The following is a 14630-nucleotide window of genomic DNA, read 5'->3' as shown; positions in this document are numbered from 1 at the left end:
ATCAAGAAAAGAAAAAAAAACTTAAAAAGTGTTTTAAAAAAGATTGAAAATAAGAAAAAATCTAGAGGAGACCGACAAATACTATTCTAGAATTTATATAATTTTTTCACAAAATTTTTGAATTTAATTTTTTTATGGTATATTATACACTCAATGAGGAACATTTCTTTTAATATAATATTTAATACAACTTTAAGTATTTAAATTTAACGATTTTTATTATAAAATATATTTACTAAATCTTTAATTATTAACGGCGATGAAAATAATTTAGACCACCGAATGTATATATCATACTTTTAAGAAAAAAAAAACTTTTTGTCACTATAAATTATGTAAAATTCATTTTTTGTCTTTTTAAATTTTTATTTTATTCTTAATCTTTCTAAATTTCAAATACATTACTTTCAATTTCATTAATGGAAAATATATATTTTAAAATATCTTTCGGAAGAAACAGTTGAAAAAAATGTAATAATTTTATAGTTAAATGTTTTTTTTAACAATCATTTCTTTTAAATTATTAAAATAATTTAACGTCAATGGATTTAAAAATAATCATATTAATTTTGTGGTAATTGTTTTCTTGATTGCATTTGCCACCTTCAAAAATATAAAATTGTATTAAATGAATGTTACAAGTGCTTTTTTTAGATGGATTTATAGAAGAGGAAGTGTTTGTAAATCAATCTTATTTTAGTGACTTTAAATAACATAATTACGTAATTATGTTTGTGTTAGATGCCTTTGTTAAACAAAGATTGATTCCAAAGAAGATAATATGTTATTTTATTTGTAGTTCTACAAATGAAATTTGTCTTTGAGTTATGACATCCGTGCCAATCTGAAACACTTGACCCGGGAAAATTCAAGGAACTAGATTTTTCGGAGACTTCTCGAAAGACAAAACTTGTACTTTGATATCTTTAAGATAACATTAATCTTAGGGACCCTGATACCTTAACACTACTGTGTGCAAAACATTTTCGTAATTTTAGAACTCATTTAATGGTATAATTGGTGTGAAAAAGATCTTGTGAAGAAGCAGATCTGCCTCATCGAAAATGCTACCACTTTTGTTCATTCTCTTTTCTCTTCCGTTCATGGCAGTGATCCTCTTGAACAACCAGAGAGCCAAAAACAAGCCATCAAGGCCTCGTCCACCAGGACCTAGAGGCCTTCCCATAATTGGTAATCTTCACCAACTTGACAGTTCAAAATTGAATTTCCAACTGGGGCAGCGCTCCAAGGTGTATGGTCCCCTTTTCTCCCTCAAAATGGGCTTCAAGCAAGCCATTGTTGTTTCCTCTCCAAAACTAGCCAAGGAGATCCTCAAAGACCATGATCTTGATGTCTGCACCAGGCCTCCCTCGCTTGGCCCTCTAAAACTCACGTACAATGGGCAAGAGATGATTTTCTCTCCCTACAACGACTACTGGAGAGAAATTAGAAAAATCTGTGTGGTTCATTTCTTCAGCTCCAAACGGATGTCCAGCTTTTCCAGTGTGAGAAAATCTGAAGTAAAAAAAATGATGGAGATTGTATCTGGGCATCATCGTTCTTCCAAAGTAACCAACTTGAGTGAGGTTTTAATGTCGGTCTCAAGCGGTATTATTTGTAGGGTTGCCTTTGGGAGAAAGTACGATGAAGAAGGATCTGAGAGAAGCAGGTTCCATGGGCTGCTAAATGACTCACAGGCTATGTTGATTTCTTTCTTTGTCTCCGATTACATTCCGTTCTTGGGGTGGATTGATAAACTCACCGGCTTGTTTGGCCGTCTTCAAAACACTTTCAAGGCCTTGGATGTGTTCTTCCAAGAAGTCATTGACGACCACCTAGATCCAAACAGGGTCGAACAAAATGAAGAGAAGGATATCGTTGATGTGTTGCTTGAGCTTAAGAAGCATGGTCGCTTGTCTATAAACCTCACCCATGATCAAATCAAAGCTATCATCTTGGTATGTGCTCATGCTTTTCCACTTTTAACTGCTAAATAGGAAGTAGTTGGTTTTTAACCATGCTCAAACTAAGAATTCACTCGAGCTGCTGCTTGTATACTTGATTGTGACAGGACATACTTGTAGCAGGAACTGACACAACTGCAGCCACCTCCGTGTGGGTGATGACTGGATTGATGAAGAACCCAAGAGCAATGGCTAAAGCTCAAGAAGAAATTAAAAATGTGTGTGGCAACAAGGAGTTTATAGAGGAAGAGGATGTTGAAAAGCTTGTATATCTGCAGGCAGTGATAAAAGAGACACTGAGGTTTTATCCACCAGCACCACTGGTGCCAAGAGAAGCCATTAGAGGTTTTAGAATAGATGGGTATGAAATAGAACCTAAGACAATAGTGTATGTGAACGGTTGGGCCATTCAGAGGGACCCTGAAGCTTGGAAAGACCCAGAAGAATATTTGCCAGAGAGGTTTTTGAAGAATGAGATAGATTTTAACGGACAAGATTTTAAGTTTATTCCGTTCGGTGCAGGGCGTAGAATTTGCCCTGGCATTTCACTGGGAATGGCATCAGTGGTGCTCATAATTGCAAATCTTCTTAATTCATTCCACTGGGAATTGCCCGCAGGGATGAAACCTGAACACATAGACACTGAGGGGCTGCCAGGACTTGCTCGACACAAGAAGAATCATCTTTTTGTTGTTGCTAAGAAACGTACTTGAATGTAATAACAAAAAACTCTTATTCTGCCTTTCTAAAATAAAATCATTTCTAATTCAATAAAATAATAAATAGGATATATGTAACATCTATACCTATATATAAAAAAGGGATTTCCTCTTTAATTTTTTTTAATTTTTTTTTTCATTTTATACTTATATTAATATTTAATTTTATTATTGTATTATGGTTATTGTGTTATTTTTTTATTTTTTCTACAATATTGATATACATAGCGGGCGGTTTTGAATTGAAAGAGAGGTGGAAGAATAGATATGAATTGAAAGAGAAGTGGAGAAGCGTTTATGAATTGAAAAAGTGAAGTTTATTTTCAAAATCAATTGCATAAATAAAAGGGAGTAACTATTCAAATTCTGAGAGAGAAAAGATATCAGAGAAAAATAACAAAGAAGATACGAAGGAAGTGTAGAAAAAAAAAAAGAATAAGGAACAAGAAGGCATTGGTCGCTTTTTATCCTTGCACCCTCATATCAGGTAGCTTCTCATTCCTTCCTTCTATGACTACAATTTTAATATTGTTTATATCGTGAGAGGTGAATTTGTTTGTTGTAACTAATTTGGTGTGCGGTCATTGTAGTTACTTGTTTTTCAATGTTTGAAAAGACCTTGATTGCAGCGAGTCGTGATGGAAGCCAAACTCACCAAATTGAGATGAAGATGTTTGGGCGAAAAAGTTGTTTGTAGAATCACTACAACATTTACAATGGAAATGGACATGTTACCGATATTATCGAGATTGGTCTTTGCATTTTATGATGTAAAGTAGATTCACTTTTACTTTTACATATTATTATTTTGTTAAAAATTTATATATTTTAAATATTCACTCAAATAAAGAAATACATGATGCACAATAACTATATATTATCATGCCATGTTGTTGTCTGGTGCTGTGGTTGGAGACATTTTTTTTTTTTTTTTTTTTTTTTTTATCTTAGTACATTGCATTTATCTTACTAAATTTTTGGCTTAAGGGGAATGTAAAGTACTTGCTTGGTGGCTTACGACCATTCATAGCATATCTCATTCAGGTTTGTGAAATTATGCAATTAAAGGTAAATGGTGAACAATGATGGAGTATCAAAGTTTCAATTCTATTATCTCTTCCAAGTCAAGGACTTTATACCAATACCAATTTTCTAAAATATTTCATTTTTATTTTAAGCAATGGTAGACAAACATAGAAAATTTTGTCCCTTCTTTCTATCTTTGTGTGAGATAGATTTAATGATGAATGATTCATTTGCAATTAATTCCAATAAAAAATGAAAAATAAAATATTACTCGATAAGAGAAATTACTTTTATTATGTCATTAAAGACATATCTTTGTAAACATTATTTTTTAAAATTTTCTTAACTGGTTAATTATGATTGATTATTTTTTAATATTTTATATTAAAAGATGAGAGACTAAATTAATGTTTTAAAGCATCAAGTTGTATAGGGACTAAACTCATGTTTTTTCTAAATCCTATTAATAACAGGAACCAACATATACTAATAATTAAAATAAAGACACTGGAACCAACCTATACTAATAATTAAAATAAAGACACTAATGGACTTTTTTTCTCTCATATATACTAATGTTTGAATCAGGAAAATATAGAATAAATAAATAGGTAAAACAAAAAAAAAATTGAATCACCACTTCATCTTAATTATTAGTGTCCATCCAATGTTTGGTGTGAAACTAAATTTTAAAATATTATTAATTTAATTAAATTTTATATTTAATTAAAATAAAAACTAATTTGAATAATCAGTTTTTATAATTTCATTTTATTTTATTTTCTTTTTAAATCGAACTGATTTTATTAACAGTTTTACATATTATTTAATTTGATTTGAATAAATTTTATTTTAATTAAAATAAAACTAACTTAAATAAATGATTTTTATATTTGATTTGATTTTTTTTTCAAATCAAACTGATTTATTAATAATTTTAAATTTTCAATATGATTTTTAACACAATTATTATAAAATTAGTGAAAACACAAGTGTGAGAGCGTTTGTGTATTTAATTTTTTTTTTCATAAATTTATATGTATCTATATTCTACAATATTTGATATTTGACAATATTTTTTAATCTACATTATTTGATAACACTCGGGTATCACATATTTAAATTTTTGTTTCTTTTGAGATGATATTTTACGAACAATAAAAAATTGTTTCATTTACTTTCAATATGTATATAGATATTTTATATGTATATACGTATATTTTAACAATTGACAGTGTTTTGTGTATTCTTGTACCGTTCCGTCCCTGGACATTGACCAAAGGTCAGAGTCAACGCATGGTGGGACCCCTTAAGGGACCCTAGGAAGAGAAGTCAACAAGTTGACCGCTCGAGTCATCGCCTCGCTGAGGCGTCGCCCAAGAGAGGCGTCGCCCAAGAGAGTCATCGCCGAGTGAAGACATTGCCAGAGAGGCTTCAAGCCTCGACCATACAGAGCAGTAGTGAGGAGAAGAGAAAGGTGGCTTCGAGGCCATGAGTTCTAGTACCAGTAGGGGGCAACTTGACTCGTGAAGTACCCACGCCACTGCTGGGAGACCCTGGGACAGATACGACCCATGAGAGGGCCATGACCAGGGAAGAACCACATGCATGGTACGAGAGCAAGGTAGATGCGCCCCCCCAGGGTGAGTGACTAGTGACTGGGACGCACGAGTTGACACCCAGAAAGTCAACCCACGTGCCAGAGAGTACCTCGAAGGAAAGCTCACGCGATAGAATAACCCTAAGTTGGATTGCGGCGCTGTGGGACCCTCTGCACATAATAAACGGTCAAGTCAGAAGGCCACGTGGTAATGCACACGTGCCCATTAAAGGTTTCAGTGAAAGTTTTCTAAGGTATGCGCTAATTTAAGATTACGTATCAAATGTTTCAGGGGGCATTTTTATACGCTTTGAATGCGCTTTACTGCGCTTTAAATGCTGGATGTGTATAAAAAGGAACCTGGGGACATTTGAAAAGGGATCCGAGTTTTAACCTAATACACACAGATACACAGAGAAAACCCTAGTTGTCTTCGCGGCACACTCACAGTGAGCACAAGGCAATTAGGGCATCACAGTTCTAGTTACGCAGTTTCAGTCATTCAGTGCAGTTTTTGATGTTTCTCGCTAGCTGACTTGATCGTCGGAGTGCAAACGGCCGCGAGGGCGCCCATTTGTTCACTTTTTTTCAGGTACTCACAGATAGAGCAAAACGAAGGTGCCCTAGCCCGCGAGGACAAGCCACGTACGTAGACGATCCCGGTCAGCCGGCCGGAATAATTCTTATTTGCTAATCTTAAAAAATAAAAACACAGACGATGTCAAATATTTAAAAATACAGATACATAAAGTGTAGTGTTGTCAAATATTTAAATATTTGATACTCATCGTTGTCAAATAATACAGATACACAAACATTATCAAATACTATATAATACAAATACATTGTCAAATATTATAGAATACATATACACATAAGTTTATGAAAAAATAAAAAAATATAAATACACATTCATCTATATTTTATTTAAATAAATATAAATATACATATAATAATAATAATAAAAATATAAAAATTGCGGATAGAGGCGCGATGTTCCTCTGGTTTTAATAGAGAATATTCTATTCCTGCCTTTTATGACTTTTCTTTGGACGGTGATATATTAGCACCGCTAACAACACACACCTAACATATTAATAAATTAATATTTTATTATTTTAATTTTAATTTTAATTTAAAATATCATTATATTATTATAAAGAGTTGTGAAGTGTTTCCTTTTCAGTATTTGTGGTGTAAAAAAAGTTTTCGCTTTTTTTTATATTTAAATAAGATGACAGAGAGGATTGAGAAAAAATAAAATAAAATAAAAGTAATTTAAAATCTTATACACCATCCTTATCATTGTTTTTGTAATTTATTTGATTTTATTATTAGATTATTTTGTTTTTTTTTTCTATCTTCTTTTATCTTGTTCGTACAGGTTTTTGAAAGGGGCAATTAAGAGAAAAAGTATGAATAAAAATAAAGTAATTTTCTTTATAAGTTAATTTAAGTTACGCTTAAATTAAACTTAAAATTTAAAGAAACTACTATTCAATTTATACATAAATTAACTTTAATTTATAGAAACAATTGTTTTATTTATTTTCATAAGATATGCATTGTTTTATTGTCTCTTCTTCTAGTTTTCTATGCTACAACAAATGTTTATCTAGTTTCTAATAATAAAACCAGAAATGCCAACTTTATTACAGTCCTAATAGGGATAAACTTCTTCTTGTAGCTTTTCAATAAAAAAGGTGTAATGTAGAACTATTATTATTATTGATTTGATCCAAGGGCTGGCCGAACCTCCCTTCTTCCATACACATCATCCACCTTCAAGATCACCATAACTCCTAGGAGGATCTTGCACATCTCAATCCATAGCTTTCGCACCATTTTTAACAACATCCAAGAAGAGCTCCATGAGAATGCCATCACAATCTAAGGTTTTATAACCTAGGAAACTATAAGAAACTGAATCTTCTGTATAATAATAGTTTAAAAGTATCTTAACTATTGAAAACAAGCGTATTACTTAACTAAATGTTTGCAACTTGTTCTTTTCGCTATTAATTGATTGAAAACACTTATGATATATTTGAAAACCAATTTAATGTGTTAAAATTGTGTTTTCATATATTTTTTACAATCTAAGGTCTATTAATTGATTCAAACACTTATGATACCTTTGAAAAACCATTTCATGTGTTCAAATTGTATTTTGATATGTTTAATACTTCTTTTACAATCTAAGGTCTATTAATTGATTGAAACACTTATGATATCTTTGAAAAACAATTTCACGTGTTAAAATTGTGTTTTGATATGTTTAATACTTCTTTCATTTACAATCTAAGGTTTTATAACCTAGGAAGCTATAAGAAAGTGAAAGTGAATGTTCTGTATAATAATAGTTTAAAAGTATGTTAACTATTGAAAACAAGCGTATTACTTAACTAAATGTTTGCAACTTGCTCTTTTCGCTATTAATTGATTGAAAACACTTATGATATCTTTGAAAACCAATTTCATGTGTTAAAATTGTGTTTTGATATGTTTAATATTTCTTTTACAATCTTAGTCTATTAATTGATTGAAACACTTATGAATGAATATCTTTGAAAAACAATTTCATGTGTTAAAATTGTGTTTTCATATATTTTTTACAATCTAAGGTCTATTAATTGATTCAAACACTTATGATACCTTTGAAAAACCATTTCATGTGTTCAAATTGTATTTTGATATGTTTAATACTTCTTTTACAATCTAAGGTCTATTCATTGATTGAAACACTTATGATATCTTTGAAAAACAATTTCACGTGTTAAAATTGTGTTTTGATATGTTTAATACTTCTTTCATTTACAATCTAAGGTTTTATAACCTAGGAAACTATAAGAAAGTGAAAGTGAATGTTCTGTATAATAATAGTTTAAAAGTATTGTACCGCCCTGGTGGTCGGGTGTGATGACGTGGCATCCTGCTACAGTGTAGGCGTGTTGAGAAGGCGCCAGGTTGGCAGAAGGGAAGGAAGTCGGGGGGCACGTATAGTCGCCAGTTGTTAAGTTGGCGTGTTCCGATTTCCAGATTACCAGAATAGGCGATCGCCAGGTTGAAGATGAAGTCGCCCGATGTAGATTCAGGCGACCTAGTCATTGGAGATCGCCAGAGAAAGCACATCGCCGAAGATGAAGGAGAAGCAGATCATGAAGGCGGCCGGCGAGACCACAGGGAAGGTGTATGAAGGCCCCTAACTCGCCAGTTCCAGTAGAGATCGCACTCCTAAGTTAGCTATGCACTGGGCAGTACCATGCATAAGTAACTTAGCCAAAATGAGAGTAGAAGCAGCGCCAAGTCAGGGAGCCTCCAGATGATGGCACGTGTACAGTTGGATGCGAGCCACATGTCCGAGTCTGTAACTGCCAGGAGAGAGAAAGCCACCAGGTATATAAGAGTTCTTAACAAACTTTCTGAGGTACGCACGTTCAGTTTATACACTTTACGCTTGCGAGTGATAGAGCTGACTGTGAGAGAGGATTTGCACGGTTCTTGTTCTTAGTATTTGGTGATACCGTCACTGACTTGAGCGTTGGAGTGCGATCGGCCGCAGCGGTGCCGTGCTGTTTCTTTGCAGGTTCTTGAGGTAGGTCCCGAAGAGGAACGAAGGTGAGAAGCGGTGCGCACGTCGATCCCTTGACGAGGCAGTTTCCAGCGTTCCGGTCAACGGGCAGGATCATCAGGCGCCCACCGTGGGGCCGTGTAAAACTCACTCCCATCCACAGCGTGAGTTCTTGGAAGTTTTCGAAGTTTTCTGCGTGGTTGTGTGCTGGTGCAACCATCGTTCGCTGTTTGCTTGAGTTGCGTTCGGTGAATTTGCGTTTTGAACCGTTCGTTTGGCTTTTCGATCGGTGGAGTAAGGTTTTCTGCTGCTTACGCGTAATCTGTTTGGTGGAAGTTCGAGTTCTTTCGCTTGTTTGGTTGTTCGCGGGGAAGCGGTGGTTTTTGGCGAAGTTGTGGTTTTCTTTGAAGGCTTACGGTGTTCTTGAGTTTTCTTGCACAGTTTCGCACTGTTTTCTCCGATTGATCGCTGATTCGATCGAGGTTGAAGTATTGTTCGCTGCATTCCTGTGATTCGCTGAAGTTAATGAGAAAAATGAGAAGCAATCGTTCCAGTCCCGTGGCGCCTGTCGCTGCTGAAGGCGACGCCGCCATGACCATGGCGCAGATGGCAGAGATGATGCGCTCGTTGCAGGCAACTGTGGAAGCCTCGCGCGTAGAGTAGGCGAGGATACATGAGGACCTGGTCGCCTCTCGCACCAGGAACGAGGAGCTCAGCAAGGTGACTGAGGAGCTGCGTCGAGCTCTTCAGGAGCAGCAGGGACGTTCTTCTGCTGAAGAGGTGGCGCCGTCGACGCCACCTCGTGTTTTCCCAATGCCTTTTGTTCAGGCGATTACCGACACGCCTATTCCCACGAGCGTGGTTCCGGTTAAGGCTGTCTTTACCGGCGTGGAGGATCCAGAAGCTCATCTGACCACGTTCCACACGCAGATGATGCTGTCGGGAGGGTCAGACGCCGTCTACTGCAAGATGTTCGTGAGTACGCTCCAGGGAACGGCGATGGAGTGGTTTGTGAGCCTGCCTAACGGCCACATAACCAATTTTCAACAGTTCTCGAAAATCTTTGTCAAGCAGTACATTGTGAATAAGGCACCGCCCAGGGTGTCTTATGATCTGTTTGATATAAGGCAGTACCATGGGGAGTCCCTCAGAGACTACCTCAATCGCTTTGGAGCGCAGATGGTCAGATCGCCGGCCAAGGATGAAGAAATGCTGGTCTATGCCTTCAAGAAGGGCGTGCAGCCAGGGCCATTCTGTGAGGCCTTGATCAGGGCTCATCCAGCGACGTTTGCTGAAGTCAGGCGACTTGCGGTGGCCCACATCGCCGACGAGAGCGAAGTCGCCGAGAAGAGAGGCAGCGTGGCTCCCGCCAGGCCACGCGCCCAGACCAGGATCCAGCCGCAGAGGGTGCTGGAAACGGCGGCGGCGGCCAGAAAAGACTAGAGGACTCGCCATCCTTACGACAGGAGAAACAAGGGAAGAAGCCAAGCGCGCCAGCAACCAGCACGCCGGGAATACAATCGCCCGCCTAAGCACAAATTTGTCATGGGACTAGCGGACCTGATCGCCATCCCTAACATATCTGCTAGGTTGAAGGCGCCTGAGAAGGTGGGCGACAAGGTGCTGGGGTCAAAGCCGGACGCCTGGTGCGAGTTCCACCAATGTTTTGGCCACGCCTTGGACTCGTGTTTGTCTTTGGGATATCAGCTCGACGATCTGGTTAAGAGCGGGTTCCTAAATGACTATCTGCTGGATAGGAGGACGGGGGGAGCGTCGAGTTCCCAGCCAGCAGGTGGAGAAGCCCAGCAACACGAGATGCCTATCCACGGGGAGATCCACACCATTGCAGGGGGTTTTTCAGGTGGTGGATGCACCGCATCGCAGAGGAAAAAGTATGCGCGAGCGGTGTTGACAGTGGACATGTTTGAAGATCACTCGCCGGAAGTGGACATTACGTTCACAAAGCAGGATCTTCGGGACGTTGTGCCTCATGACAATGATCCCATAGTTATTTCGTTGGTTACAGCAGGGAGGAAGGTCCATAGAGTTCTGGTGGACCAAGGAAGCTCGGCAGACGTGATGTTCTGGCCGACTTTCACGCAGCTGGAATTGCCCCTCGACCAGCTAAGGCCCTATGGAGGGTGCTTATATGGGTTCGCTGGTGACCAGGTGGAGGTCAGGGGGTACATTGAGCTGAGAACCACGTTTACAGATGAGGCTGGGTCGAGGACGGAGAAAATCAAGTACCTCGTCGTAAACGCCCCTTCAGCATATAACATCCTGTTGGGAAGGCCCACTCTTAACAGGATAGGCGCCATTCCGTCGACTCAGCACATGAAGGTGAAGTTGCCGTCCATGGAAGGGGTGGTGATCACGATCAAGTCTGATCAGAAAGAAGCGAAAAGGTGCTATGAGAATAGCCTGAAAAACAAAAGATCAGTGAGTTATGTAACAACCACTCCACCTCCCGGTGTGAAGCCCAGACCGCCGGTAACAGAGGAGGCCACCGGAAGGGATGTAGAGATGGTAGACGCTGAGCTAGGGGAGAGGAATGCTGGCCTGGAGGAGGAAGAGGCGCGAAATCGCCCCGAGGAAGCAAGGGAACAGGGAATCGCCAGGGCGGTGATCGCCAGAGAATCCAGGCCTAAACCTGTCGAGCAGTGGCTCGAAAAGGAGATCGGAGGGAAAGTCTTCAAGCTGGGAAGATCTCTGGAGGTCGATCTTCAGGACCAGATCGCCAAGGTGATTGAGCGGCATCTGGACGCATTTGCTTGGTCCGCTTCGGACATGCCCGGGATTGATCCCGACTTCTTGTGCCATCATCTGGCGATGGACAACATGGTGAGATCGGTGCGACAAAGGAGAAGAAAATTCAACGAGGAGAGGAGGCAGGCGATTAGGGACGAGACACAAAAACTCCTCGCCGCAGGCCACATCAGGGAAGTCCAGTACCCTGAATGGTTGGCAAATGTCGTACTGGTGAAGAAGAGTAACGGGAAATGGCGCATGTGCGTCGATTTCACCGATCTGAACAAAGCTTGCCCAAAGGATTCGTATCCTTTACCAAGCATTGATGCCCTGGTTGATAGTGCTGCAGGGTGCAAGCTGCTGAGTTTCCTGGATGCCTTCTCGGGATATAATCAGATCAAGATGCATCCCATGGATGAAGAGAAAACAGCCTTCATGACGGAGAGATCGTGCTACTGCTATAAGGTGATGCCGTTTGGGCTGAAGAACGCGGGGGCCACGTACCAGAGGCTGATGGATCGAGTACTTGCACCAATGCTGGGGAGGAACGTGCAAGCCTACGTCGATGACATGGTCGTGACCTCGCAGGAGAAAAGCAAGCACGTTGCAGACTTGGAAGAATTGTTCACGACGATCGCCAAGTTCAAGTTAAAGCTCAATCCGGAGAATTGCATTTTCGGCATGGAGGCTGGAAAGTTTTTGGGTTTCCTCTTGACTGAAAGAGGAATAGAAGCCAACCCAGACAAGTGTGCCGCCATCTTGGCAATGAGGAGCCCGGCTACAGTGAAAGAAGTCCAGCAGCTAACTGGTCGGATGGCAGCCCTATCTCGCTTCGTGTCAGCTAGCGGAGAAAAGGGGCATCCCTATTTTCAATGTCTGCGGCGCAATAATAAGTTTGTTTGGACGAAAGAGTGCGAGGAAGCTTTCGTCAAACTGAAGGAGTATCTGGCGAGCCGGTTCTGTGCAAACCGCTGGCGGGGGTCCCTCTCAGGTTGTATTTTGCTGTGACTGAGAGGGCGGTGAGTGCGGTGCTCACCCAGGATCAAGATCAGGCTCAGAAGCCTATTTATTTTGTGAGCAAGGTGTTGCAGGGCCCAGAAACGAGATATCAGGCCCTGGAGAAGGCTGCACTGGCTGTGGTGTTTTCGGCGAGGAGGTTGCGCCACTACTTCCACAGTTTCACAATACTGGTGATGACTGACCTACCCATCCAGAAGGTCTTGAAGAAACCCGACGTTGCGGGAAGGATGGTGAAGTGGGCGGTAGAGTTGTCAGAGTTTGATATTAAGTACGAGCCCCGAGGCCCGATCAAGGGGCAAATCTTTGCAGATTTTGTGGTTGAGCTCTCATCAGAGGCGACGCGGGTTGAAGGAGACGGCTTCCGTTGGGTACTTTCGGTGGATGGATCGTCGAACCAGCAGGGCAGCGGTGCTGGAGTCATATTGGAAGGACCCAACGGCGTGCTGATCGAACAATCGTTGAGATTTGCCTTCAAAGCCAGCAACAATTAAGCAGAGTATGAGGCGCTGATCGCCGGGATTTTACTGGCCAAGGAGATGGGAGCTAGGGTGCTGATGGCTAAGAGTGACTCGCTGCTAGTCACGGGGCAAGTAACAGGCGAGTTCCAGGCTAAAGATCCACAAATGGCGGCTTACTTGGCGTATGTGCTGGAATTGAAGAGTTCCTTTGCCTCCTTTGAAGTAGTACATGTGCCCAGAGAGCAGAATGCCCGAGCTGACTTGCTTGCTAAGCTCGCCAGCTCAGGCAAGGGGGGTAGGCAGAGGACGGTGATTCAAGAAACTCTGAAGACGCCAAGGGCATTTGTAGCAGATCACCTGGTCCTTCAAATAAGCAAGTCGACGGAGAGAGCAGCGAGAAGCCATAAGTCCTTGACGCAAGAAACTCTGAGATCGCCGAGAATTAGGGCATGTCGAGGAGAGAAGGTGGACGTGATGCAGGTTTGCACCACCCATGAGCCAGACACTTGGATAACACAGTACAAGCGATGCCTGGCAGATGGTCTCCTCCCGCTTGACCCGACCGAAGCTAGGAAGGTAAAGAAAAATTCCAGCAAGTATACGTTGATTGATGGCGATCTGTACAGGTTTGGGTTCACTCACCCGCTCCTGGAATGTATACACGGCGAGAAGTGCACGAGGATCATGGCAGAGCTCCACGAGGGTATATGCGGAAGCCACGTCAGGGGTCGAGCTCTGGCCGCGAGGACCCTCCGTGCAGGCTACTACTGGCCATCCATGAGAGAAGATTGCAAGAAATACGCCCAATGTTGTAAACAATGCCAGCAGCACGCCGATTGGCATAAGGCACCTCCCGAGGAGTTGAAGTCGATCTATAGCCCTTGGCCGTTTCATACTTGGGGAATCGACATCCTGGGACCTTTCCCGCTGGTGATCAGGCAGATGAAGTACTTGGTGGTGGCGATTGAGTATTTCACCAAGTGGATTGAAGCAGAACCAGTGGCCCAAATCACCGCACACAAGATCGAAGGTTTTGTATGGAAGAACATCGTGTGCCGGTTTGGAGTGCCTAAACGCCTGGTGTCAGATAATGGGACGCAGTTTGCAAGCCACCTGTTGAAGAAGCTTTGCGAAGGGGTGGGAATTCAACAAGTGTTTGCATCCGTCGAGCACCCTCAGACAAATGGCCAGGTGGAGTCAGCTAATCGGGTGTTGTTGAGAGGTTTGAAGAGAAGGCTTGAGAAAGCCAAGGGAAGTTGGGCTGAGGAGGTGCCCCGTATAGTCTGGGCGTACCACACCACTGAGCAGTCAGGAACCCATGAGACCCCGTTCAGCTTGGTCTATGGGTGTGATGCCATGATTCCAGTAGAGATCCAGGAGAGCTCGCCGAGATTCCAGAACTTCGTGGAGGAAGACTCGAACGAAGAGAGAAGGCTAAACCTGGATCTACTAGATGAAGTCAGGGAAGAGGCGAGGTTGAAGGCTGAAGCCGTGAAGAGAAGGGTCGAACGAAGATACAACTCA

General features: G+C 40.9%; 1 protein-coding gene across 1 annotated transcript; it reads left to right on the top strand.

Moving 5' to 3' along the window:
• Positions 1-822: 822 nt before the first annotated feature.
• On the top strand, positions 823-2800 carry LOC137825929 (6,7,8-trihydroxycoumarin synthase-like). Its single transcript, XM_068631742.1, has 2 exons — positions 823-1958; positions 2072-2800. Exons 1-2 carry the CDS (start codon positions 1065-1067, stop codon positions 2675-2677), a joined length of 1500 nt encoding a protein of 499 aa, XP_068487843.1. The 5' UTR covers positions 823-1064; the 3' UTR covers positions 2678-2800.
• Positions 2801-14630: the final 11830 nt, after the last annotated feature.

This window comes from Phaseolus vulgaris, chromosome 8 (assembly GCF_000499845.2).
Source record: "Phaseolus vulgaris cultivar G19833 chromosome 8, P. vulgaris v2.0, whole genome shotgun sequence".
Taxonomy (NCBI): Eukaryota; Viridiplantae; Streptophyta; class Magnoliopsida; order Fabales; family Fabaceae; genus Phaseolus; species Phaseolus vulgaris.
This window is presented reverse-complemented; position numbering and strand designations above follow the sequence as displayed.

Coding starts and splice junctions, on each gene's coding strand:
- LOC137825929 (XM_068631742.1), top strand. CDS start 1,065: ATGCTACCACTTTTGTTCATTCTCTTTTCTCTTCCGTTCATGGCAGTG. Junction 1,959..2,071: donor AAATCAAAGCTATCATCTTG/GTATGTGCTCAT, acceptor TGATTGTGACAG/GACATACTTGTAGCAGGAAC.